We start from the raw sequence: 26,515 nt of genomic DNA, 5'->3' as shown, positions 1-26,515 counted from the left end.
GTAATCGTACCGACCCATAGAATAAAGGTAACATGTTATTTACGTCGCACAGTGAACGGCGTCAATTTAAAACCGCATAGAACAATGGCGGAATTTCAGGTTTTTTTTATAATCCCCCCCAAAAAGGTTAATAAAAGTTAATATAAAAATTATATGTACCCAAAAATGGTGCCATTAAAAAGCACAACTAATCCCGCAAAAAACAAGTCCTCATACAGCTATGTAGACGAAAAAATAAAAAAGCTATAGCTCTTTGAATGCGACTATAGAAAAACGAATAAAATAGCTTGGTCATTAGGGCCTAAAATGGGCTGGTCACTAAGGGGTTAATAACACTTTAATATTTTGTTTGGCTATCATCCCAGAAAATGCTAGTAAGTGTGTACTCATGTCTGAAGAGGTGACATCACAGCAATGCAAACTTTCATTCATAGTTAATGGGAATGAATACCCCCTTTAAACCGTTGCCACTACTTTAATTATCTGATCTGTTGATGTTTTTAGGGGTCATGCACACATCCGTTTCAGTTTTTATCCGTGAAAAAAACGTATCCAAGTGTCCATTTTTAACGTCTGTTTTGCATTTGTGCATCAGTTTTTTGCCATCTGTTTTTATCGAAAAAAAAAAAAAAAAGCGATGGTGTCATTTGGGTCGCAATGGTATCCCAGCCCACTGAAGCACCCATTAAATGGTCACATGACTGTATAGGATCCACTTGGTCCTTCTTTTTACAGCATATCTTGACTTTCAACAAGAAGGGACGCTGTGCAGTGAACTATTCAGGTCTGGAAGGCCTGTAGCATGAGGCAGAGACGATTCCAGTCATTGCCTATCAATAAATGAGTGAAAAACGGATGACCATCCATGTGGTTTTTTTTTTTTTAAACGGATCCCATAGTCTTTAATGAGTAAAGTCTTCAGTGAAAAACGGACAAGAACAGGGCATGTTCTATAAAATACGGATCGGACAAACTAATCCGTAAAAAACACGGATGTGTGAAGTCCTATAGACTTGAATGGGTCAGGGTTTAACCAGTTTTTTTTCACTCACAGAAGATAAAAACGGCCGTGTGAATGAGCGCTTAGGACAGCAAGTTTGACAAGAAAAGAGATCCATTTACCAAGTGCATGTTTGAAGCTCCCAGATACGAATGCATTGTGACCACTAAGGACACACAGCGCTAGGTTATCCGGGTTTTTCAGCATCAACCTCAAGCAGAAACGGTGATGCCTCACATCTTGGGAATGCATTGTAACTTGATTGAAGATATTCCACAATTGAGGTTTGTTCACATTTTCCATCAACATTATTCTGAGCGAGGAAACAAAAGGACAAAACATTGAAGTAACACTTGGATTAAAGGATCATAAAGCCAAAGAACAAATGGTCTTGTAAATTGCTACAAGGCTATTAAAACTCATAATATATTCACATGAAAAATCTCCTATAATTTGGCAAAAGTTGAGATGCTAGACATTGTTCTAAGTTACCAGTAATTTGTGCCAAGGGCATCATCACACGCAACAGGCGGGCAGAGCACACGGACAAGAAGTGCCGCTGCTTTCAGCTTCTGGGAAATACTGGTCTTTTTATTTTTTTAAGCCTCAATCTTTTCCGAGAGCCAAAACATTAAAAAAATTTCACTGATGTTGCTCGGAGAGGTTTTTGTATTAATTTTTTTGTGTTTGCTTGTACATAACATTAAGCGTTTAAATTTATATAAATATACAAAAAGTGGAACATGCACAAAATTATTTTTTTTGCGTGTGTTTTTTTTTTCTTTCTAGTAGGCCCTGTACACACTGATTATTTTACAGGCAGAAAAAAAAAAAGAAAAAAACGGACTCAAAATTCTTTCTGGAATTTAAGGCAGATTTTGACCTGCCTGCTCTTTCTAGCCACGGTTTTCGCAACATTTATGCGGTACTGCGCATAATCGGCAATCACACCATTGACTTTCTATGAGGCTGCCAGAGGTAAGTGTTTGATCAGTGGGGGTCCTACTGCTGGATAGCGATCACCTATCCTGTGGATAGGTGCTAAATAAGGATTATGGGAAAACCCATTTAAGTGGATGACTGCTTCACTACAATTCCTCATGGTGCAAGCTAAAGCCACTGTAGAGTTGTTTTATTTGGTGGGTTAAGAGTTTCTAACAAAAAAGGCAAACGATGCACTATAGCACTCCATACGGTAATACGGTCAACAAACAATTGTTATTACGTTGGGTTAGAAACACCTAGAGGATCAACCTCTCCTGGTAATGTTATGCTTCAAGAATAAGCACAACTAGAAGACATAGGCCAGTAATTCCCCTCGTAGAAGAGGACTTAATATGCAAATATACAAAGATGATAAAAAAGCTACGGCATGATGGGCGCTGCCAGGCAAAGGGATAAGGACATCTAGAAATACAGTGATTGTTTTTATTGGGCAATGATTTTCAAGGGTTAAAACCAACAGAACTTTATACAGAGGTTGGTTTTACCATCAAAACATGTTTTCCAATAGAAAGAATGACTGTACGGTATTTGGCATTCCTGTTTGCCGGACAGCGCCCATCACCCCAATGCTTTTATTATCTTTATACATTCACATCATATTTAGGGAGCAGGGAATAGAACTAAATACATACAAGTTGGAGTCCAACTTAAATTGGTTATATTATTACACGATACCTTATGTAATTGTAGGCTTTTCTGAAGTTCTTATCTAGAATAGCTGTAGAAAGTCCAAAATACTCCAACTCCTTTCGTTTCTGGCGATCATCATAAAATGAGTAATACTCCAAAGAAGAGTCTACCAGTAGCTCTCCCTCTTTATACCGGTCAAGGTCACATAAGGCATAAATTGCTTTTAAAAGGAGGTTCCACCAATCATCTTTGGATAGTACACTGGTGAGTATAGCGAAAATTGCTGCGGAGTAAAACAAATACGGAATATATTACTGGATGAGAAACTATCTTAAATGGAGTAAAAAGTACAAGTCCTATACCTAAAAAGATCTACAACACAGACCCCTGTTTACCATGACTTAATAGAACACTAGTTTACCTATATTTTATAAAATGTGTCCAGTAATCTTAACCCCTATCCAGATTATCCCAAAATGAAAAGATTAATACAGTTTTACCTAAACACGGATCAGGCAGCAGTGTGCACATTTAGGCCACGTTCACACGGGGCTGATACGCTGCGTAAAAGTACAGTGTATAAGCCCTGATCCTGCAGGGAATTCTGGACGAAAAACCGCACCAAATTGTGGTGCCGTTTTTCGGGTGGAATGTCCGCTATGGAAATCAGCAGGTTGGAAACAAGGGCAAGTATAAGCTTTTTTTTTTTATAGTCATGGCGACGCGTCCCGCTGTTGTCCTGCAACCCGGCCTCCTATGATGACCGCTGCAGTCACATGGGAAGAAACCTCATCCCAGCGGGCCGGCCTCGATGGAGAAGTATAGAGATCTCATTTAGTTTTAGGTTTTTTTTAGTTATGATTTTTGCAGCGGAATTGCAGCATTTCCACCGCAAAAAAATTAAAAAAATTTAAAGAAACAAAGAAAAACTTGCAATTTGTTGCGGGTTTTACCACCCCACTGAATTCAACTGGGAAAACCCGCAACAGAAAACCAGCGATTCCGCTGAAGAAATTGGCATGCTGCGGATTAATAAAACCACACCGCTGGTCAATTTTTGAACGGTTTATTGGCAGACTTTTTTTACGCAGCGTGTGGATGAAATTTGTCCAAACCTCATTCACTCTGTTGCTACTGTATTACACTGCGGATTTTCTGCAATGAAATACGTTGCGGAAAATCTGAAGTATTTATGTTACGTGTGGACATACGCTAAATGTTTAAGTTACCAGACTGTCCTCCGCTTTATGTGCTTTCACCTTAGTTGTCCTCATCTTCTATTCATGCTGAATTCTTCTTGTTCTTCAGTTCAATACCCCCTCCCCCATATTCCACTCCACTAACATGTATAAAATACAATTTCCACAGGTGTGAAAAGATTATATATATAGCAAATGGCGCTCTATGCTGGACGGTAATCCTTTGCAACTGTTGGACCGCTGTGTGTTTTTATGGTACAATATAGGTGTTATGTACTACATGAACACTTTGTACCTCATCACAACGGTTTTACCTTTCTTATAGTGCATACTGCTCTAACACACACACCACACACACACACACACACACACCACACACACATCATTTTATCGAGGGTGGAGTTCCCACAGGTTACTTTTAAAAATATATCTTGTATAAATGGTTATTCTAATAAAGATGAACTTATATTATAACGTCAGAAGATTCTTGGTAAATAGTTTTTTCGGTGTGTTTGGTTATTATTATCCAACTGTCTTTGTGGGGCCAAGTGGTAACCTTATTATTTCTCCCTGCTATGTACTGGCTACAATTACCTAGGTCGTCTGGTTTTACCTTCCCAAACAAACAAAGGGCTGGGAAAGGTTGTACTTGATGGACAAAATAATTTTTTTCAATCTATCATGATGGAGTATTTCAAAGTCATAAAACGGGTGTGACTCAATGCCCCCTACCATGTAGGAGTTACTGAGGGTTACAACTTAGGCTTCGTTCACATCTGCGCCAGGGTCCCGTTCCGATGGAGCTTTCTATCGGAATGGGACCCTGACTGACACAAACGGAAACCAAAAGGTTTTTGTTTCCATCACCATTGATTTCAATCCAACGGAACGGACCCCTGGCGCAGACGTGAACGAAGCCTTATCCTATAAGTTGCCTCAGTTATAGTCATGGCTCCATAGGAGGTCCCAGAAAACGATCGTATTCTTGTTCGCTATATACCACGGGCCTCATGTATGAAAACTAGTACAGACGAGAACTAGAGGTGTTGCCCATAACAAGATTTCAACTTTTAGGTTTTTAAGGCGGATTGCTTGCTATGGACAATACCTTCACTTCTTGTATGGGCAATACCTTCACTTCTTGTATGGGCAATACCTTCACCTCTTGTATGGACAATACCTTCACCTCTTGTATGGACAATACCTTCACCTCTTGTATGGACAATACCTTCACCTCTTGTATGGACAATACCTTCACCTCTTGTATGGACAATACCTTCACCTCTTGTATGGACAATACCTTCACCTCTTGTATGGACAATACCTTCACCTCTTGTATGGACAATACCTTCACCTCTTGTATGGACAATACCTTCACCTCTTGTATGGACAATACCTTCACCTCTTGTATGGATAATACCTTCACCTCTTGTATGGATAATACCTTCACTTCTTGTTTGCACTAAGTTTCATACACGAGACCAATTTAATTGAAAAATGAAGACACAATAGCTTGTGTCTAATACAGGATTACATTCTCCATTGGAAACAAGGTAACTGTACTCATTCCTGAACGGAGAGCAGTCTGAAAAACAAAAAACTTTATATTAAAAAAAAAAAAAGAAGATGAAGGGCCTGCATAAAATTACTCATACCTTTTGCATCAGAATTTGAAGTTTCCTGCTCATCGGTGTCAGAGATTGTGTCTCTAGATACTTTAATCAGATATAAATGTCTTTCTCCAGATTTTGAGCTGGAAATCAAACAGACTTGAGCTCGGTTCATTGCAATCTGTAACCAAGTAACAAACCATCAACACAAACTCATTCATATTGCTTTTCATGCCTGAAAACAACAGCCAAACCTAGAGCTTACTCCCCCTAAGGCCTCGCTCACATCTACTTTGGACACTCTATTAGGAGCCTCCGCAGCAGATCTGGCAGAGAATACTGGAAACCATTGCACTATTGCTTCCGATAAAATCACGATTGCCCCAACGAAACACTTTAAAGTTAATGGGTTCTGTTGGCTGCCGATAGTGGCCGTCGCGCAACCGAACTGGAGCTTCCAGTTTTCCTGCTTCCCTGACGGAGCAGAACAACAGAAAACTAAACACAGATGTAAACGAGGCCTTAACCCCTTAGTGACCAGCCCATTTTCGTCTACATAGCTGTATGAGGACTTGTTTTTTGCGGGATTAGTTGTGCTTTTTAATAGCACCATTTTAGGGTACATATCATTTTTTTATTAACTTTTATTAACTTTTGAACTAAAATTATTTGTTTTTGCATCGTCGCTTTCCAAGAGCCGTAACTTTTTTATTTTTCCATCAATGTAGTGATTTTTTGGGCTTGTTTTCTGCGGGACGAGACGTAGTTTTGATTGGTACTGTTTTGGTGTGCATGGCACTTATTGATTCCTTTTTATTATGACTTTTGGGGGGGGGGGCAATAGAAAAAAATTGCAATTTCGCCATTGTTTTTTGCGTTTTTTTTAACGGTGTTCACCTTGCAGTTTAAATTACATATTAACTTTATTAATGGAGTCATTACGGTCGCGGCGATACCATATATGTGTTCTTTTATTTATTTTTTACACTTTTACTAAATAAAACCACTTTTTTTTGAAAAAAAATGGATTTTTTTACTGTACTTTTTATTAATAATCTTTATTTCACATTGATTACTTCTTTTATCAGTCCCACTAGGGGACTTTACTGTGCGATCTTCAGATCGCTGGTATAATGCTCTGGTATACTTCGTATACCAGAGCATTATTGCCTGTCAGTGTAAATCTGACAGGCAATCTGTTAGGACGTGCCTCCGGCGCGTCCTAACAGGCATATGTCCTGGGCAGACCTGGGGGCTTTGGGTGACAGAGGGAGCTCACTCCCTCTGTAAACAAAGTTAAATGGCGCGGTCGCTATTGACGGCGCCATTTAACGGGTTAAACGGCATCAGACAGCCAGGCCCCGCCTCCAGCCTGCACGGGACACCTGTGCAGGACTCAGACGAGGCGAACGTGAAAAGGCGTCAGCCTAGCCTAAGGCCCCTTAGTGACGAACGTTAAAAGGCGTATTGTTGGTCACTAAGGGGTTAACCATCTTGTGAACACTTTTTTTTACTGGTGTATCATTAGAATGTGGTTACTAATCTGGTCAAATAAAAACACATAGATCAATATAAAAAAAAAAAAAAGGAAGGGCTTAAAAATCATAACATGCACTAAAAAAAGATTTCCAACCAAAACTAGAAATTGCCAATATTAGTAAATCAGAAGTTAGAGCAGTAGCCAAAATTTATTAATGCTGTTTTTTTTTACCTAGAAAAAAAATAAAAAAAATTATTTTTTGTTGTGGTGGGCATTTTTTATTTTTTTTTGCAAAAGTGACAAAGAAGTGCCACCATATTGGTTGACACTTTTGAATGACCTTCTCAAGTAAGTAAAAGTTGTGAAACATTGCCAGTCGCTCGAACCACTCTTCTGAGTTAGTTATATATAGCCATTTTTAAGTTTTGGGAGGAAATCATCTTTAAAAACAATCTGCAACTTGTACTTACTTTCAGTAACATGGCGAGCATCGTAAGTAAAGTGTCCACATAGTGGAAAATTTTTCCTTGAGAGTAAAGTAGGGTCGACCGATGGAGCAGCAGTTTCAGTTCCTAGAAGACAAAAATCATGAGACAAAACCTTTAAATGTTTATAAATCTAAATTTATGCCGACCAGCACCTCCACTTTCCATCATGGCCCCATGTGTGCTAAAATTCTACAAAAATACAAATGCTGACATGAACTTGTATGGCATTAATGCGAAAACTGCCATAGAACTGCCTGGAATTAATTAAGACGTTATTTTTCTTAATTTATTTTTGTGCAGTATTTTTGTCTTCAGGCAACCCCTTCCCGACATTTGTCGTAAGTATACGACATGGAAAGCCAGTGCTTCCCGCAAAACGTCGTATACTTACGACAAATGCACGGCATCGGCTCAGAAGCGGAGTTGGTGCCATCATCCCCGGATGTCAGCTGTATCTGGACAGCTGACATCCTGCTGTAACGGTAAAAAGTGTTCAAAAAGTCGCATGTACCCCAAAATGGTGCCAATAATAACTACAGCTCGTCCCGCAAAGAAACAGCCCTCATGCCACTACATCTATGAAAAAATAAAATTAGTTAAGCATTCCATAAGTCAGGAAATAAAAATATGCAGGTGTGCCGGCCCGAGGGGAACATTTCAAGAGGCGATTTATCGGGGCCCTAAAATTAGGGAACCAGGAAGGGGAGGGCCCAAACATATCTGCTAGAAAAGAGGGTGCCCATATTATACCAGGACAACACTTCCTAGCAAAATTCCCCAAACTACAACGGTGTGGAGTGTTGACCAAAAGGGAGATAAGTAAAGACACCGTTTATCAGTCCGACACCGGCCTGTGCAGAAATAATTGCTTCACAGCGTAACAAACATCTATAGATTATTTTATTCCTTACCCCATTATTATACCTCCTGACTATGGCCCCTGATGTACTCTGCCCGGCTTACATATGCCCCCACATTATAAACGGAAACACCAGTAATACTCAAAAAACTACTACCACGCAAAATCTACGCTTCAAAAGCCAAATGGCGCTCCCATCCATCTGAGCCCTACAGCGTGCCCAAACAGCCATTTACGTCCACATATATGACACCGCCATACCCGGGAGAACCCTTTTAACAATATTTGGGGTGTGTGTCTACAGTGGCATAAGCTGGGCACGACATACTTGCCACTGAATTGGCATATCTGGGGAAAAATTTTAATTTTTACTTTGCATCATACTCAGCGCAATCATTTATGGAAAAGACCCGTGGGGTGAAAGTGCTCCATGCACCCCTAAATAAATGCCTTGAGCGGTGTAGTTTATAAAATAGGGTCACTTTTGGGGGACGGGGGGGTTCTTTTATTATTTTCTATTTGAGCCTCTGCAATTGTGAACCAATTCTGTGTAAATCGTCACATTAGGCCTCAATTTTGCATGGTACTCTCACACTCCTGAGCCCTGACAAATGTCCAGGCAAAAGATTAGGGCCCCATGTAGGGTGATTCTAAAACTGGGAAACAGCATAATAATTAGAGAGCTGTCTTGTTATGGTGGCACAAGCTGGGCACATCATATTGGCATATCTATTGAAAAATCCCATTTTCACTCTGCAATATCGAGTGCACACTAATTTATGCAAAACACCTGCGGGATTAACATGCTCAGTACACCCCTAGGTGAATACCTTGAGGGGTGTAGTTTCCAAAATGGGGTCACTTCCGGGGGGGGTTTCCACTGTTTTGGTCCCACAGGGGCTTTGCAAATGCTATATAGCGACCAGAAACCAATCCAGCAAAATCTGTACTCAAAGCCAAATGACACTCCTTCCCTTCTGAGCCCTGTCGTGTGCCCAAAAATGAGTTTATAACCACATATGGGGTATTGCCATACTCAGAAGAAATTGCTTAACAAAATGGTAGGGTTCTTGTTCTGCTTTAATTTTTTGAGAAAATGAAAAATTTTGCGCTAAAGCTACGTCTTATTGGAAAAAAAATGTAATTTTTATTTTCACTGCCCAATTCAAATAAAATCTATGAAACACCTGTGGGGTCAAAATGCTCAATACACCCCTAGATTAATTCCTCAAGGGGTGTAGTATCACAAATGGAGTCCCTTTTGGGTAGTTTCCACTGTACTGGTACCTTAGGGGCTTTGCAAAAGCGACAGTGTCAAGAAACCAATCCTGCAAAATCTGTGCTCCAAAAGCCAAATGCCACTCCTTCTCTTCTGAGCCATGCCATGTGCCCAAACAGCAGTTTATGACCACATATGGGGTATTGCCGTACTCGGGAGAAGTTGCTTTACAAATGTTGTGGTTATTTTTTTCTTTTATTTGTTGAGAAAATGAAAAATTTGGAGCTAAAGCTACGTCTTATTGAAGAAAAAAGATTGTTTTTATTTTCACTGCCCAATTCTAACAAAGTCTATGAAACACCTGTGGGGTCAAAATGATCACTTCACCCCTAGATGAATTCCTCAAGGGGTGTAGTTTCCAAAATGGGGCCACTTGTGGGGGTTTCCACTGTTTTGGTCCCTTAGGGGCTTTGCAAATGCGACATGGCCTCCGCAAACCATTCCTGCTAAATTTGAGCTCCAAAAGCAAAATGGCGCTCCATCCCTTCTAAGCCCTGCCGTGTGTCCAAACAGCCGTTTATGACCAAATATGGGGTATTGTTTTACTCGGAAGAAATTTCTTTATAAATTTTGCAGTGCTTTTTCTCCTTTAGTCCTTGTGGAAAATTAGAAAAAATTAGCTAAACCTACAATTTTCTTTGAAAGAATGTAGATTTCCATTTTCACGGCCTACTTCCAATAATTTCTGCAATAAACCTGTAGGGTCAAAATGCTCACTATACCCCTAGATAATTTCCTTAAGGGGTGTAGTTTGCCAAATGGGGTCACTTTTGGGGCATTTCCACTGTTTTGGCACCGCAAGATCTCTTCAAACCCGACATGGTGCCTAAAATATATTCTAATAAAAAAAGGAGGCCCAAAATCCTCTAGGTGCTCCTTTGTTTCTGAGGCCGGTGCTTCAGACCAGTAGCACGCTACGGCCACATGTGGGATATTTCCTAAAACTGCAGAACCTGGGCAATAAATATTGAGTTGCGTTTCTCTGGTAAAACTTTGTATTACAAAAAAAAATTGATTCAAAATGAATTTCTGCAACAAAAAAATTACATTTGTAAATTTCACCTCTACTTTGGTTTAATTCCTGTGACATGTCTAAAGGGTTAAGAAACTTTCTAAATGCTGTTTTGAATACTTTGAGGGGTGAAGATTTTAAAATGGGGTGACTTATTGGAGGTTTCTAATATATAAGGCCCTAAAAGCCACTTTACAACTGAACTGGCCCCTGTAAAAATAGCCTTTTGAAATTTTCTTGAAAATGAGAAATTGTTGCTAAAGTTCTAAGTCTTGTAACGTCCTAGAAAAATAAAAGGATGTTAAAAAAAAAAAAAACGATGCCAATCTAATGTAGATATATGGGGGACGTTAATTAGCGACTATTTTGTGTGGTATAACTGCCTGTCTTACAAGCAGATACATTTAATTTTAGAAAAATGCTAATTTTTGCAATTTTTCGCTACATTTTGGAGTTTTTCACATTTAAATACTGAATGTATCGAGCAAATTTTGCCAGTAACATAAAGTCCAATGTGTCACTAGAAAACAATCTCAATCATTTGGATAGGTTAATGCATCCCGAAGTGATTACCACATAAAGTGAAACATGTCAGATTTTAAAAATGAGGCTCTGTCAGAAGGTCAAAAGTGGCTAAAGAGGGAAGGGGTTAAAAAAAACAAACTTAAAATTCAGCCACTATTTTTGTAGTAGTGCTGCGTATATATAAATGTACAATCCATGTCGATTCAGAAGTAAAAATAGCAAGTGGTCATCTTAGACCTGAATGTGCGGCTCTCCAGAAACGGGCTCATAATTTGGATCAATAGAGCCATTATATCTGTCCCTATGCCATGCTTGGGTAAGGCACCATGAGATATATAGTTCCCAGAACTACTGTCTACATACAGTGATGTCTTCAAATCAAGATGGCGGAGCCTGATTATTCACTTCTAAATAGTTAGTAGTTGTTACCGGAAAAAAACAAACAAAATCACATGCCACTGTTATAATGCTGGTTAAGATAGTAGATGGCTGGTATAACTTCAAAAAGGAAAAAAAAAAATTCTACCTGTTGGGCAGCATTTGCATCTTGTGCCAAGGTATCTGGATCATACATTGGTTCTAATGCCTCTAGTGCTTTTTCTGGGTGGCCAAGTTGCTGCTGAAGCGTAGATAGGGAGATCCTTGCATCCAAGTGTAAAGGGGCCATGTCCACCACCTTACAGTAACTCTCCGCAGCTTGCTCCATGTGTCCCAGGGCTTTTAAACAGTCTATTAAATAAAACAGTTTAAGGTCGGGTAGAATGTAGCTTACTTTCCAAATGGAGATGAAAGAAAGAAAGAAACTTTAGTCATTGAGCACATTAATCTCCTGAAGATGGTCCTGTTGACTAATATTTCCAGTTATTTATCGGTCCCTTTATACAGAAATGTCTCTATGTTTGGGAATCTTATATTAATCTCCTTTTTGTGAGAGGAGGGTGAAGTTGGCCTGAAGAACTCTTAAATTCCAATTAAGACACAGACATGACAGATAACCAGAACTAGAAAAAAAGTGGCAGCCCTCTGCGCTAAGTATGGAATATCTCAGAAGGCAAAAATTCACCTATGTCCAAAAAAAAAACAAACAGATTTCAGAACTTAAAAGTGTTTTCACACGAGGGACGTTTATGACATATCCACAGGATACGGGTCCCACCTCTATCTCTAGAATGGGGCCTCCTAAACCCCGTTCTAGCTTTTTGTGCTCACACTGACTCCCGGCCTCTTCCTAATTACGTGGTCGGGAGTTACTTAAACAGCTACGCTGTTTCCATAACTCCCATAGTAGTAAATGGCAGTTACGGAAGCAGCGTAGCATGCGAGCTACGCTGTTTCTGTAACTACTATTCAGTTCTATGGGGCTTACGGAAACAGTGTAGCTCTCCTTCATGGTCAGAAATCAGCCGGAACACAAAGTGGTAGAATGGACTTTAGGGGGCCCCGTTCTAGAGATAAGTTCGGGTCCCAGAGGTGGGACCCGCATCTATCCGACAGTTATGACATATTCTGTGGATAGGTCAAATATCGCTTGCAGGAAAACCCCTTTAATGTCCAATATGAAAAGATCCGTGACATCATCCATGTGGAAAAATATATATAAGTGTTTATTACCACAGCCCGAAAAGAACGCACGCAACATTTCGAGTCTTTGCCGAGCATACACGTCGTATAGATTGGGAGCCTTTTAAATGCATGCACGACCAGGGTTAGTCAATCGATACATAAAGCGTTAACTCATTCCATTCTCGTTTCCTTACTAGTGAGAAATTGACCCGCAAGATTTAATCTAACTTACAATAAGTCATTAAAAAAGTGCACTTGTATGTCCTTAAAAATGCAGTATTAAACTAGTAAAACTATCAGATAGATGCACATGAGTAAGTGGGAAACATGAACCGGTTTGGATTTTTTCTTGTATTACCGATTCCCTGGTTTTGCTGCTTTGTATTGTTTTTGTCCCTTTAAATCTCTTTATATTGGTATATGTTCATTCTGTAACATCTCTTACACTTTTGAAATGCAAAGCCGTGGCCTTACATCATTCTGGTTTCCCTTTTCCCCTACGTGCCTGGTCTATCCTACCCTGCAGTGCTGGCCGAATATCCTGATTCAGCATTATCAGAACAGTAGTAAATACATCAGCATACCTGCATGTCGTAGCCAGACAACAGCCAGATTGTATTTTTCAGAGCATACTAATGCACTTAACAGGGGCAAAGCCGAATTATATTCTCCAATGTCCAGAAAAGCTTCTGCAACGTCTAGATACAAGTCTCCCATATCTTCAGGGTTTTGCTCCATTAAAGAGGTCAGCATGGGCTAGAGAAACAAAAAGAGCCTACTTACATGTATAGTCAACAAATCTGATCAAGTATGTGCACCCCATCCCATTGTGCTACCATTCTGTAATGAAGAGCCACTAGACACCCATCCACTGACTACTATTTTTTTGATTTTTAGAAAACAAAATCCTATATCATCTATGGCCAAGGGGGCGGCATGACAGAAGTACAATTTTAGCGAGTAGGACTGTACGACTATTTTCCAGGACTTTCATTCACTTCTACGGAAGTGAAGGTGGCCGGAAAACCTAGCCAGCTCAGCAGACAGTGGGCGCAGCCCAGCGACAGAAGATAGGACGTGGGTCAGGTGTTGTAGAGATAGGGGCAGGTCCCAGATGTAGGACCCGCATGTATTAGACATTTATGGCATATCCGGTGCCATAAATGGCCCGAGATGGGAATACTCCTTGAAGCAATATAACAAAATTAGTGTAAGGGGAATACATATTTAAGAAAAATAATCTTGTATTAACGGTCACTCACACTGACAGGTTCCAGAATATTTAGATGGATCAAGCAAAGCATCATTTTCACTGTAATATCTATTGGAACGCCTTCAGGAACATGACACATAACTTCTATAGAGGAGATAAAAATAAGCCATTGTTAGATGTAGACACCAGATGCTGATTTAGGACCCAAATATCTGGTCAGAAAAAAAGAGGTCACGTTTCAGAACAAGATCAACCAAAAAATCCTGGGATGCCAGCAGACATACCAACCCCTACAGTTTCCCAGTCCACAGTATGATATGGTATAGAGATACTCAGTGACAGAACGTCAGGGACAGGCAATATGTACAAACTGGCCAGAAATAGGAAAATATGCCGTTTTTCCAGGTTTTCTTCCCCTTCCGTAATCTAATATAGTTCCTTTAACCCCTTAACGACCAAGGACGAAAATGAACGTCATGGTCGGCTGCTAGTTCCCGCACCATGACGTTCATTTTCGTCCGCATTTCAAACTGTCACTCTGTGTAAACACAGAGTGACAGACCCGCGCTGACAGCTGTCCTAGACAGCTGAGACATCAGCCTCGCCGGACAGCGGACCATCGCCGCTGATTTCAGCAGTTAACCCCTTAAGTGCGGCGACGGATTGCCGTCGCCGCATTTAAGTGGTTTGAAGCACATCAGCAGCCCCCACGAAGTGATCGTGGGGGCTACCGATGCTTGTCACGGCAATCGGAGGTCAGATAATGACCTCCGGGTTGCCATGCACGGAAGCCTCGGAGGAACAGCCTCCGGCCGTTCCTCCTCTGCTTCCTGTCAGTGTGACAGTCACGTCACAATGACAGAGTACATCACACTACGTGTGTAGTGTAATGTACTCTAGCAGCGATCAAAGCTGCAAGACTAAGTGTCCCCTAGTGGGACAAGTTAAAAAAGTAAAAAAAAGTAATAAAAATGTTTTAAAAAAAGTGTAAAAATAAAAGTTATAAGTTCTATAAACACTAAATGCTTTTTTTCCTATAAGACTTTTATTATAGAAAAAAAATGAACACGTTAAAAAAGTACACATATTTGGTATCACCGCGTTCGTAACGAACCCAACTATAAAACTATAATGTTATTTTTCCCGCACGATGAACACCCCAAAAAAAATCAATAAAAAACTACGAGAGAATCGCAATTTTTTGGGTCACCACCGCTCCCTAAATAAAGAATAAAAAGTGATCAAAAAGTTGCATGTACCCGAAAATAGTACCAATAAAAACTTCTATCCGTCCCGCAAAAAACAAGCCCTTACACAGCTTTTTTGACTAAAAAATAAAAAAATTATGGCTCTCAGAATATGGTGACACAGAATTTTTTTTTTTTTTAGAAATAAGTCATTTTATTGCGCAAACGCTAAAAAAAAGGACCAAACCTATATACATATGGTATCACCGTAATCGTACCGACCCGCAGAATAAAGTAAAAATGTCATTTATAGCGTACGGTGAGCGCCACAAAAAGAAAACCTAAAAAACGGTGTCAGAATTCCTGTTTTTTGCTCAGGATTGCAAAAAAATTGAATAAAAAGTGATCAAAAAAAAAAATCGCATGTACCCCAAAATGGTACCAATGAAAACTACAGATTGTCCCGCAACAAATAAGCCTTCACACCACTCTATTGATGGAAAAATAAAAAAGTTATGGCTCTTGGAAAGCGGGGAGTGAAAATCTAAAATATGAAAGCAAAAAATGGATCAGTCCTGAAAGCGTTAATTCATTTCTAATGAAAAAACGTATGACCCCATGTGGGGTATTTCCGTACTCGGGAGAAATTGCTTTATAAAAAAATGGTTGTTTTTTTCCTCCTTTATCCCTTGTGAAAATGAGAAAATGCAACATTTTAGTGGAAAAAATGTTGATATTAATTTTCGCGCCCTAATTCTAATAAACTCTGCAAAAGACCCGTGGGGTGTAAATGCGCACTATACCCCTAGAAAAATTCCTTGAAGGTTTTTCCAAAATGGGGTCACTTTTGGTGGGTTTCCCCTGTTTTGGTCCCTCCAGTGCATTGCAAATGCGACATGGCACCGAAAACCATTCCAGCAAAATCATAAATCCAAATGGCGCTCCTTCCCTTCTGAGCCCTGCTGTGGGTCCAAACAGCAGTTTATTACCACATATGGGGTATTGTCGTAATCGGGAGACATTGCTTTACAAATGTTGGGGTGCATTTTCTTCGTTATTCCTTGTAAATAATAAAAAATTCTATTTTGTTTCAGAAAAAAAGTACATTTTAATTCTTACAGACTAATTTCAATATATTTAGCGAAAAACCTGTGTGGTCAAAATGCTAACTATACCCCTAGATAAATACCTTAAGGGGTCTAGTTTTCGAAATGGGGTCGTTTATGGGGAGTTTCTATCATTCTGGCAGCTCAAAGCTTCTCCAAATGTACATTGGGGCCTAAAACATTTTCAAGCAAAATATGAGTCCTGAAAGCCTCCGGGTGCTCCCTTCCTTTGGGGCCCTGCCATGTGTCCAAACAACGCATTAGGGCCACAATGTGGGTATTTTTAAAAACAGGAGAAAGAGGGTGATAGATTTTGGGGTGCGTTTCTTCATTTTCATGGTCGCTTTACAAAGAAATCGGTCTTCAAACAAATACTTTTATGAAAAAAGTGAAATTATTATTTTTTTCACCTGATATGCATTAAAATTTAGCAAAGAACTGTGGGGTCAAAATAATTACTATACCCCTAAATAAATACCTTATGGGGTCTAGTTTTCTAAATGGGGTCGTTTATGGGGAGTTTCTATCGTTCTGGCAGCTCAAAGCCTCTCCAAATGTACAGTGGGGCCTAAAACATTTTCAAGCAAAATATGAGTCCTGAAAGCCTCCGGGTGCTCCCTTCCTTTTGGGTCCTGCCGTGTGTCCAGGCAGCGCATTAGGGCCACAATGTTGGTATTTTTGAAAACAGGAGAAACAGGGTGATAGATTTTGTGGTGTGTTTCTTCATTCTCATGGTCGCTTTACAAAGAAATTGGTCTTCAAACTGATACTTTTATGAAAAAAAGTGAAATTATTATTTTTTTCACCTGCTATGTATTAAATTTTGCAAAAAACTGTGGGGTCAAAATACTTACTATACCCTTAGGTAAATACTTTAAGGGGTCTAGTTTTCTAAATGGGGTCATTTGTGGGGGTTTCCACCATTCTGACACCTATGAGCCTCTGAAAACCTGGCTTGGTGCTGTAAAACAAAATGTACTTCAAAATTTATAAAATTATTATTCAATTTGTAAGTCCTCTAAATTGCTGAAAATTTATTTTATTTTTTCAAAAGTGCTGCCAAAATGGAGTAAAGAGATAGAAATATATATTTAATTAAAAAAATTGTACAGTATGTGTGTACATATGTGACATATTGCAGTTAAAAATAGGGGAAAATGGTAATTTTTACAAAATTTCTTCAATTTTTCTATTTTTTAATTAATTTCCGAAATCGTAACAGTCTACTTTTACCACTAAAATAAAGTACAACATGTGACGAAAAAACAATGTCAGAATTACTTGGATATTCAAAACTTTCACAGAGTTATTCTCTGATAAAGTCAGACATACCAGATTTGACAAATCTGGCTTGGTCATTAAGGTACAAACATGCCCGGTCATTAAGGGGTTAACCAACAAAGTGTATACTAAAAAGAAATGCTATAATTCTTCCGTGCGTAATGATGTCAAGAGTGTACTTTATCTGGCATCAATAAAACGAAAAAATTAGAACTTGTTGCTTTAATTGCATCACCCTCTATTAATTTATTTGTACATACATGAAATACGCACCTGTATGGGAATTCTTAGGGAAGACATCACAGCTGATGGCCAGGGTTCATTGGACAAAAATTGAGGGCCAGGAATACATTTTATATGATTAGGGTAAACCGAATATGCATAAATGCCCGGTGACGCCAATACAAAATGCACCCACGTTATACAGTGCAGGAGCGAGTGCGTGTCTTATTTTAGTTTCATACTATTTTGATATTGCAAACAGCTGACAATATCGGACATAGCTGGTCTTTTGAGCACATATGACATGTAAAAATAAAAAAAAGCTTAACTTTTGTAGCAAATATAGCCTTATATACAATATATAGGTGTAAAAAAAATAAATATATATATATATATATATATATATATATATATATATACACACACACACACACACACACATATAATATACCACGCACTTGCACTTCACATTATTTAAAGACTCAATTACCTGAGCTATCTTCGGGAGTACAACCATCTTTTTTATTTAGTGTAATTCCAGAATATTGAGTGATAACCTTAAAAATAAAATAAAAAAAGGTTAGGTAAACCTACAAGGTCCATGTCGTATGCTCTGCGTGCAAGTCAACTAGGACAACTTGAAATGATAAAATTGTCTTTCTACTGGCACCACTAGAGGGAGCTTGTGAGCCTAGTGCATACAGATTATACATTGACCTCAATAAAACAGTTTACAGTAAGCTCCCCCTAAAGGCTGATGTACCGCTCCAACACCGCTGAGGACAGATTTGAATATTTTTCTGGCCTCAGAATAAATTAGATCAAGTCTTTACTTTTGCCAATAGGCACTTGTGAATTGGGGGACAATTGCAAAATAATGGTAGTAGAACCAGGTACTTCTCTTCATTATTTGGGACTTTAAATTTCATTTAGGATAGAGGCTCTTATTGACCTAAATGTTAGACCTCTGCTTAAAGGGAAGGTGTCATGATTTTTTTTTATTTATTAGTGTTGTCACAATACTTTTTACTGGGGGCTGCCATTTTTTTTTTCATCTCTGTATGTGTCGACACATACAGAGATGCTATACAGCACATACAACCCCATGGAGAATGCGAACAGGAGCCGTTCCATTCTCAGAAGCATGCGCCGCTCCCACAGAACAAGGACGAGGTGTCTGAAGTGCGTTTTCAATCTACACATAAAAAGACATTAGTCACAAAACGGTCAATTTTGACAAGGCATCTTATAGCGAGAAAATGGATGTCTGCCCATTTAACCCCTTAATGACCAGGCCTTTTTGCGCATTAATGACCAAGGATTATTTTTTGTTTTTTCCAGTCGCATTCTAAGAGTCTAGTAGAACCTATCCACAGGGTATATACACGTGCCATTTTACATAGTTATTTCCCCATATAACACGACTGTGCTCCTTATATATATTGCACCAAAAAAGAGAACATGGAGTCTATAAGTCAAAAGATAAAACGTAATTTTTATTTCACAAATTCTAAAAATCAGTACATGAGCGGTTTAAAAAAAGAATCACCACTGTTACCAGCCTCCACAGCAAAACCAATAGAAACCCCCCTACCACTGTTCCATTATACTCCATATTATAAAGTGCCAAGTCCAAAAAATGAACAACCTGGAATAAATGGTGGACTACTGACCCATATTGCTGTGTCTCAAAGATGGCGATCTGCCCCCTGGTAACAGTGTAGTTCTCATATCTCAACAGCTCCCTCCCTATGTCAAACATATTAGATGCCGCTGTCGCTATTGACAGCGGCATCTAATGGGTTAAACTGCCGGAATCGGCATGCGCTTCGATTCCGGCAGTTGTGGCAAGAGCCCGGCTTTGTATAACAGCCGGGCTCCTGCCGCTGATCACGTAGGTACACTGGCAGTACATACGAGATCAGAGCGACGGGAACGAACACCTGTTTGCAACGGATATATCCGTCGCTCGTCATTAAGGAGTTAATAACGCGAGATACTTGGCTAACATTAGCAAAACATATTTAGAATTAGGAGCGCTCTTTTAAAAGTTGAGAGGTCAGTAAGATTCTCAGATGCGCTACTTTCACTGTGGTCTAAGTTATTTGTTCAGGTTCTGTTTGGTGTTTTTTCTCTCCTTCACAATCCATGGTGTGGAGGTTGGAGGGGAAATAAGGTTGTGATTTATATTGTATATGGAATTAAAATTGTGTAAAAGTAAAATAAAGATTAAATAAAGAAAATAAAATGACATAACAGTGACGGCAATATTAATACGTTAGGTGAACAGTAAGGCCCTGTTCACACGGAGTTTTTTTTCCATGTTTTTTAGCGCGGAAACAAACTGCCGAAATTGCGGCAAAAAAACGCTTGCGGTTATTCCTTTTGTCTGTTGAAGAGATAGGTAAAAAAAAAAAAAGTATAAAAAGTGTCAAAAAACGCCTTAAAAAACCGTGGCAAAAAACACGTGTGGTGCAAAACCACTTAAAAAAAACGGAGCTGATTTTACCAGGCAGAATTTTCTGCCTGCAAAAAACTCAGTGTGAACATACCCTAAAGCTTTTCTAAATACCTCAAGTGCTTTTTCATATCGGTTGTTGGAGATGTACAACTCGGCAGCAATATTAACGTCTTCTATTGCCACTAGATTTTGATGTTTGGAAAAAGCTTCTTCAATAATAACAATGGCCGAGGAAACATCATTGGTTTCATAATAAATCCTAAAGATAAAAATGGAGCAAGCGTGTGTCACACACAAGTACATTCATACAATATCGGTCACTAGTCTGCACAGCTCTCCTGTAATCTGCAGGCCGGCCAGAAAACATGAAGCGTGCGGGTAATACCACCAAATCTACAATGCTAGAATATCCTTGAAATGTTACCTCATCAAAAAATATGACAAAACGGGCATTATGATTTAACGTACAACACCCTCAAAATAACATAATTATTCAGCTTCCATTTGTCTCGATCAGCTTTAGTCGAGAGGGAGGAAGACGAGCCACAGACTGTCATGCACGCCGGTCTTCATCACTCCAGAGCAAGGCTGGGTTAACATCTATCTTCTGGGTTTCTGTTGCTCGGCTCCGTCATAGGAGCAGAACAAGAATACGGGAAGCTCGGGATCCGTTACACGACAGAAACCAACGGCGCCTGACGGAATCCGTTGACTGACAGCTTTCATCGGGTATCCGTCATGGTGTCCTTTATTTCGCAGGACATAACAGGGCAGAATGCGCTGCTATTTTGGCCACCAAAAACAACAAAATCTCCAACGCAGATGTGAACAGCCAGTAAAGCAGGCAGGCGCCGATCCTGCATAACATTATGAAGAGTGCTGCATCCTCTTCATTCTAAGGGCATGTTCACACGTGGCGGAATTGCTGTGGAACTCCGCTGTGGACAGTCCGCAGGGGAATTCTGCAGCAGCCGTTTTTTACATTTGTTTCTATACATTTTTAGGCAAGTTAGTTCAGACATTGCGGAAAACTCCGCTGCGGACCATAGGCTGCGGTGCACAATTTTCCCTCCGCAGCATGCACTGTCTGTTGTGGAGAAGTAGCAGAATTTCACTGCGGATTTCAGCCTTTGCAATGCAAAAACTGAAATCTGTGGCAAGTCCGCTGTGACATCTGCAACGTCTGAATTACCTGTCAAATATGGAAACGTTGGTGCAGATTCGTTGCGTAATTGCCCCAAATCTGCACCAACATTTGCAGCGGAAAAATTCTGCCACTTGTGAACATGGCCCTACAGTCTGTGGGGGGGCACAGCACACAGACCGTCACAGATCGGTTCTTGGAAACTGGGAGATACACTCTAATGTGACTGGAACGCAACGGGTTATAATGAATGCTTGAGAGCATTACATTGAATGACGTCTCTCTTTTTAGTGCCCTATTGGACTTGTTTCGGAACGGAAGGGCTAAGATTATTTCGTTTATGCCTGATATGGGCAGAAATTGCCCAGGTTAAAAAAAATCTAATTTAGATTGTGTCAAAACGTGCAGCATGTGTCTACTTTCGCTTCTTTTGGACACAGCCAGGTCTTTGATGCTGGGAGAGCATGGTGTGTTGTTGTTTGGCCTAGCAAGCAGGGTAGCCCGCTCTATGAATTATCAAGGCGTCACAAATAGGCTTCTACCTGGCTAGTCACGTTGCGCCTCATGACTTACACACTATTCCTCCATGTTTCACACACTTGCATCCCATTATTCATTTATTTTTTAGGCACTTCACTCATTACTGCCCCCTATATTTCACTCACATTATTACACTTGCACATACACTATTCATTTATTATTTCTTACTACACATCCCATGCACCACATACCACTCCCCTCAAGACTAGTGGGAGTGGCTATTATTATTTAAAGCACCTGCTCACTCGCCTTCATCAGCGTTTCAGACCTGGCTGTGTCCATTTGTAAGTATGGCCTTTTTCGGTGTTTTTGAATAAATGTCCTTGTTTTTATCTGTTTTGTCTGTACATCAGGAGCTTTTCGCTCCAGTTAGGGACTCGCAAGTCTGGGGATCCTTGTCGTGGATTGCGAGCTTGCGTCCTTTTGGCCAAAATGATCACTAATACCCCAGGTATTTTTCATTATTACTTATATTCGCTTCTTTTGGACACAGCCAGGTCTTTGATGCTGGGAGAGCATGGTGTGTTGTTGTTTGGCCTAGCAAGCAGGGTAGCCCGCTCTATGAATTATCAAGGCGTCACAAATAGGCTTCTACCTGGCTAGTCACGTTGCGCCTCATGACTTACACACTATTCCTCCATGTTTCACACACTTGCATCCCATTATTCATTTATTTTTTAGGCACTTCACTCATTACTGCCCCCTATATTTCACTCACATTATTACACTTGCACATACACTATTCATTTATTATTTCTTACTACACATCCCATGCACCACATACCACTCCCCTCAAGACTAGTGGGAGTGGCTATTATTATTTAAAGCACCTGCTCACTCGCCTTCATCAGCGTTTCAGACCTGGCTGTGTCCATTTGTAAGTATGGCCTTTTTCGGTGTTTTTGAATAAATGTCCTTGTTTTTATCTGTTTTATGTGTCTACTTACGCCAAAAAAAGAAATTAAGCGAGAAAAGTGGGAATGGTCAAGTAGTACATATACTTTTATTCTCATTTATCAAAGCTGTGATTGACGAGTTGCTGTATATCTGCATGCAAAGCAGCCAGGCATCAACCACTGCTTTGGGGGCCAGGAGAGGAAGGAGCGCTACCCTGAAAACAAAAAAAACAAAAAAGTGCCGTTTGGGCTAATAGAAGAGCAGACCTATCCCCACGCTAAAAAAAAACATGCAAATGTACGTCTGCTCATAGAAAAAGTAAAAATAAATCATTCAGACAGACAACAGGTTAAGAAGCCTGCGCTTTTTAATAAATTAGGCTCCGTTTTCGCCAATCACCCTCTTATTTCATTGGTGCAAAATCCCCCATTATTAAAGACTGTGGTCTTTGATAGACGTAAATAAACGGAACATTTAGTAACGTAAAAAGGTTGAAATGAGAAATAAACAATTACTTAGCCATATCTCTTGCCAGCTGCATGAAACGTTCCCCATCCGCAGGAGACAACAGATTCAGGATCCGCCGATATCCATCCATGGCCATTTTATGGTCCCCGACCTGTTCATATAGGCTGGATCTCTCCCACAAATAACGAACGTTGGTAGGATTATACTTAAGAGCTGGAAAATATCACAAATAGTCCTCACTGATGGTGTCCACAGGTAGTTAATGGTATATATTACCTATAGATACTGGATAACAGGGTTTGTTTTCTGATCATCAGTGGCGCGGTCTAACACAACTTCAAGGGTTTGACAGAAGAAAACCAAAAGGTATTTCTTAATATGATATAATTACGAAGTTACTTTACTTATACTCTCCATGTCTCTGGGGGAAAAAAAATGACCCAAACCTGAAGGTTCATTAGAGAATCAATGAAAAGGAGCAGTTCTGATCAGCAGATACGACCGGCCTTTGTGGTGTGGGCCTGAAGGGCCTTTGTCAGGGGAGACTTATCCACTCAAACGTACTAGTCATGTAACTGGGTTTTCAGATTAACTTTTGCTTTTCTAAACTGGATTTGATTTCCAAGACTGCTAACAAACCTTTGGAATAGCAAAATATAGCTTGTTTGATGTTGTCTTGCTCCAAAGACATCTCTGCCAGCCGGACCCATTCTTCGGTGTCGCTGGGGTTCAAATGAGCAGCAATCAGCTCGAATTGCAGAGATTTTTCCATGTCTCCTTGGTCCTCGTAGATCATTGCGAGTGTTGAGAATGGTTCGTAAGCCAGTGGAGCTGAAAAGAAAAACTGGATCAGCTCTGCAACAACTTACAAGATGACCGGTACCTCAACTTATTAACACTTCCTGCACTTTTAAGCAATTGAATTGCAAATTAAAAAACAAAAAAAAAGTGTTTCGTTTTCTCCTAACCCCTTAAATTTTTGGCTTGAAAACAGCTGAAGGTGTGAGAATTTCAGCTAGAGCAATGTAGGGGGTGGAGAGGTTGATCTACAGGGACATGTCTAGAAGAAAATATGTTATATATTCTTCACTGTTTGAATCATAATAGGAGACCGGATATGATCAAAGGAGAGGAGGATATTAAGGATGGAATTTCGGGTATTTTTCTGCATTTAGTGTCCCTTTAAAGGGGTTGCCGTGATCCCTGTCGATCGCTAGTACAAAGTAGCATTGGCATTAGTAGAGGGCCATTCATGTGACTGCATGAAAAGGACAAGCGGAGCCGTGAAAAGACATAGTAGAATGGCGCTTTTACTAGTTCCGTGGATCGGTCATTGATAGAATATTCTAGCCACCAGTGTCGGTGATGAGACAAGTCCTTTAACTAAAGGAGATAAATCGGTAGAGAATTCATTTAATATCTTATTTTTTCCAAAGGAAATTGCAAAGAGTGAAAAATATAGCACAATCCGGAAAGGAAGAAGTGGGGAATACAGATCTGTCTCTATTTGATGTCTTGATGACCCAATATAGATATACTTTGCTGTTGGCATTGTATGGATCAGACAGGTCATAACAGCCAAATTGGTTCTGGCCGGGCGAGCACTCCATTCAGACGAATGAGAGTAATGCAAATCTATCAGTGCTCTCACTTACGAGGTTTTAAAACATATTATCAATAGAACGTTAAAATGTACGCAGGGCCACCGCTCCGAGGAATGAGACTTGTCAAATGCCAAAATTAGCTTGAAAAGTCTTCCAGAGTCTATAGCATCAACGAAAAACTAAAAATTCAGATGAGATGATTTACAGGTACTTCAGCAGCCATTACCAAGTAATTGTAATTGTACTTTTTTTTTCCCCTGGAAACATTCATTCCATACCTTGTCTAATGATTTCCATACACATTAATATGGCGTCTTCTGCCTCCCCTCGGGCAAAACGGATGTTGGCCTCTCCCATGAGGCCTCTGAGAGCTCTAGGGAGTTTACTGCGGGGTCTTTTTGCCTGAACAGAAAAGTGCACATTATAAAGGATCAGTTACTTCGCATAAGCCCTCGTTTCCATCAAAATCATTAACATAACGAACCTTGATGAAAACGTATTATGATTAAAGACTAGCACAAAGAAAGAAAAAAAAAAAGCGAAGTAGATCCCCCAACCTGATCAACCCCTTTAATAGAATCATTGCCTGTGAGAGGTATTAGAAATCATGTGAACGGTAGACTTTACTTGGTAATCCCACTCCCAGAAAGCCATAGCAAAATAAAAATGAGGTCGGCAACATGTTAAAAAATAATTAATTTTGAGCTATGGTTGAATTATTTGGTGACCATTCAGACACATACAGGGACTTCTATGCGTTTTTCATTAGAACAGAAAACCCATTAAAGTTACTCATGTTTAGCGGTTTAAACTTTTGAGTTGGAATCTGATCTGTAAAATACCTTCATCATCTTTCTGTTTTCTCTACTCATTTCCATTTCCAGGGCAAAGACATCCCCGACAGTTGGTTGTTCAGAGATTTCCTCTCCATCATCTTCCTCGTCTTCCTCCTCTCCATCATCTTTATCATCTTCTCCAATCATTGATGCAAATACTCTTTGAACGGACTTGCTGACACCATCTGAGGTTTCATCTTCCAAAAACAACCAAATAAAACGTTCATGAAAATCGAACGTTCCCACACTTTTATACTATTCGTTTTCTAGTAACACTTCACGGCAATAACCCAGAGGAAGTTATAGTCGCTGAAAGCAATGGCAGCAGTTATGGATGAACCTACAAAAAGCGTCCCTTTAGGGGAAGTGACGTCAAGGAAAAAGTCGCGTCTCAGACAGAGCTATAGTTACAGAGCGCGCTGCCCCGGGCACCTTGTGCGCGTACACCCCAAAGCCGGGCATGCACATAAGATATGCCAAATGACGTGTTTATTTTATATTTTCACAATTCGACTCATTGTATATTGTACTCAGTATTGCTGTGTCCTGCCACTCTCCTGCTTTCTCAGCAGGTCTTCAGCCGATTATTGGCCAATGTTTACAGGGCAGCGATTAGCCAAACGCACGCTTGTTTATTGGCCGATCACTGGTTTACGCAGGATGCAAACCCAATCGATGTCGGTAGCACGTCTCTGTGTAAACAAAGGATGTGCTACTGACAAACTTGATGGGGACCGAACGATCGCTCATCCCTATATAGTATAGTATCAGCCTGCTGACGAGTGCCAATAGACTTGATGGGGACCTAATGATCGCTCATCCCTATATAGTATAGTATCAGCCTGCTGACGAGTGCCAATAGACTTGATGGGGACCTAATGATCGCTCATCCCTATATAGTATAGT

The 26,515-nt window shown here is 39.9% G+C and overlaps 1 protein-coding gene across 8 annotated transcripts in view; it reads right to left on the bottom strand.

The window, feature by feature from the left end:
* The window catches only part of GTF3C3 (general transcription factor IIIC subunit 3), a 38,220-nt gene that overhangs the window by 5,672 nt on the left and 6,033 nt on the right, over positions 1 to 26,515 (bottom strand). For 5 of the 8 annotated variants that reach the window (XM_075835536.1, XM_075835535.1, XM_075835539.1 and 2 more), the window contains 13 exons: positions 25,616 to 25,806; positions 25,052 to 25,175; positions 23,809 to 24,000; positions 23,217 to 23,382; positions 20,232 to 20,379; positions 18,150 to 18,216; positions 13,913 to 14,007; positions 13,235 to 13,406; positions 11,614 to 11,816; positions 7,395 to 7,496; positions 5,490 to 5,625; positions 2,681 to 2,918; positions 1,123 to 1,313 (listed from right to left, as the gene is read on the bottom strand). In XM_075835536.1, the coding sequence (XP_075691651.1) occupies positions 1,123 to 1,313; positions 2,681 to 2,918; positions 5,490 to 5,625; positions 7,395 to 7,496; positions 11,614 to 11,816; positions 13,235 to 13,406; positions 13,913 to 14,007; positions 18,150 to 18,216; positions 20,232 to 20,379; positions 23,217 to 23,382; positions 23,809 to 24,000; positions 25,052 to 25,175; positions 25,616 to 25,806 (2,025 nt within the window). Of the gene's footprint in view, positions 1 to 1,122; positions 1,314 to 2,680; positions 5,420 to 5,489; positions 5,626 to 7,394; positions 7,497 to 11,613; positions 11,817 to 13,234; positions 13,407 to 13,912; positions 14,008 to 18,149; positions 18,217 to 20,231; positions 20,380 to 23,216; positions 23,383 to 23,808; positions 24,001 to 25,051; positions 25,176 to 25,615; positions 25,807 to 26,515 lie in introns of those variants that run through there. The other 3 variants (XR_012850324.1, XM_075835540.1, XR_012850325.1) reach the window with 3 other exon arrangements.

This window comes from Rhinoderma darwinii, chromosome 8, assembly GCF_050947455.1.
Source record: "Rhinoderma darwinii isolate aRhiDar2 chromosome 8, aRhiDar2.hap1, whole genome shotgun sequence".
NCBI lineage: Eukaryota > Metazoa > Chordata > Amphibia > Anura > Rhinodermatidae > Rhinoderma > Rhinoderma darwinii.
The sequence above is the reverse complement of the archived record's forward strand: the minus strand, read 5'-3'. Positions and strand labels throughout refer to the sequence as shown.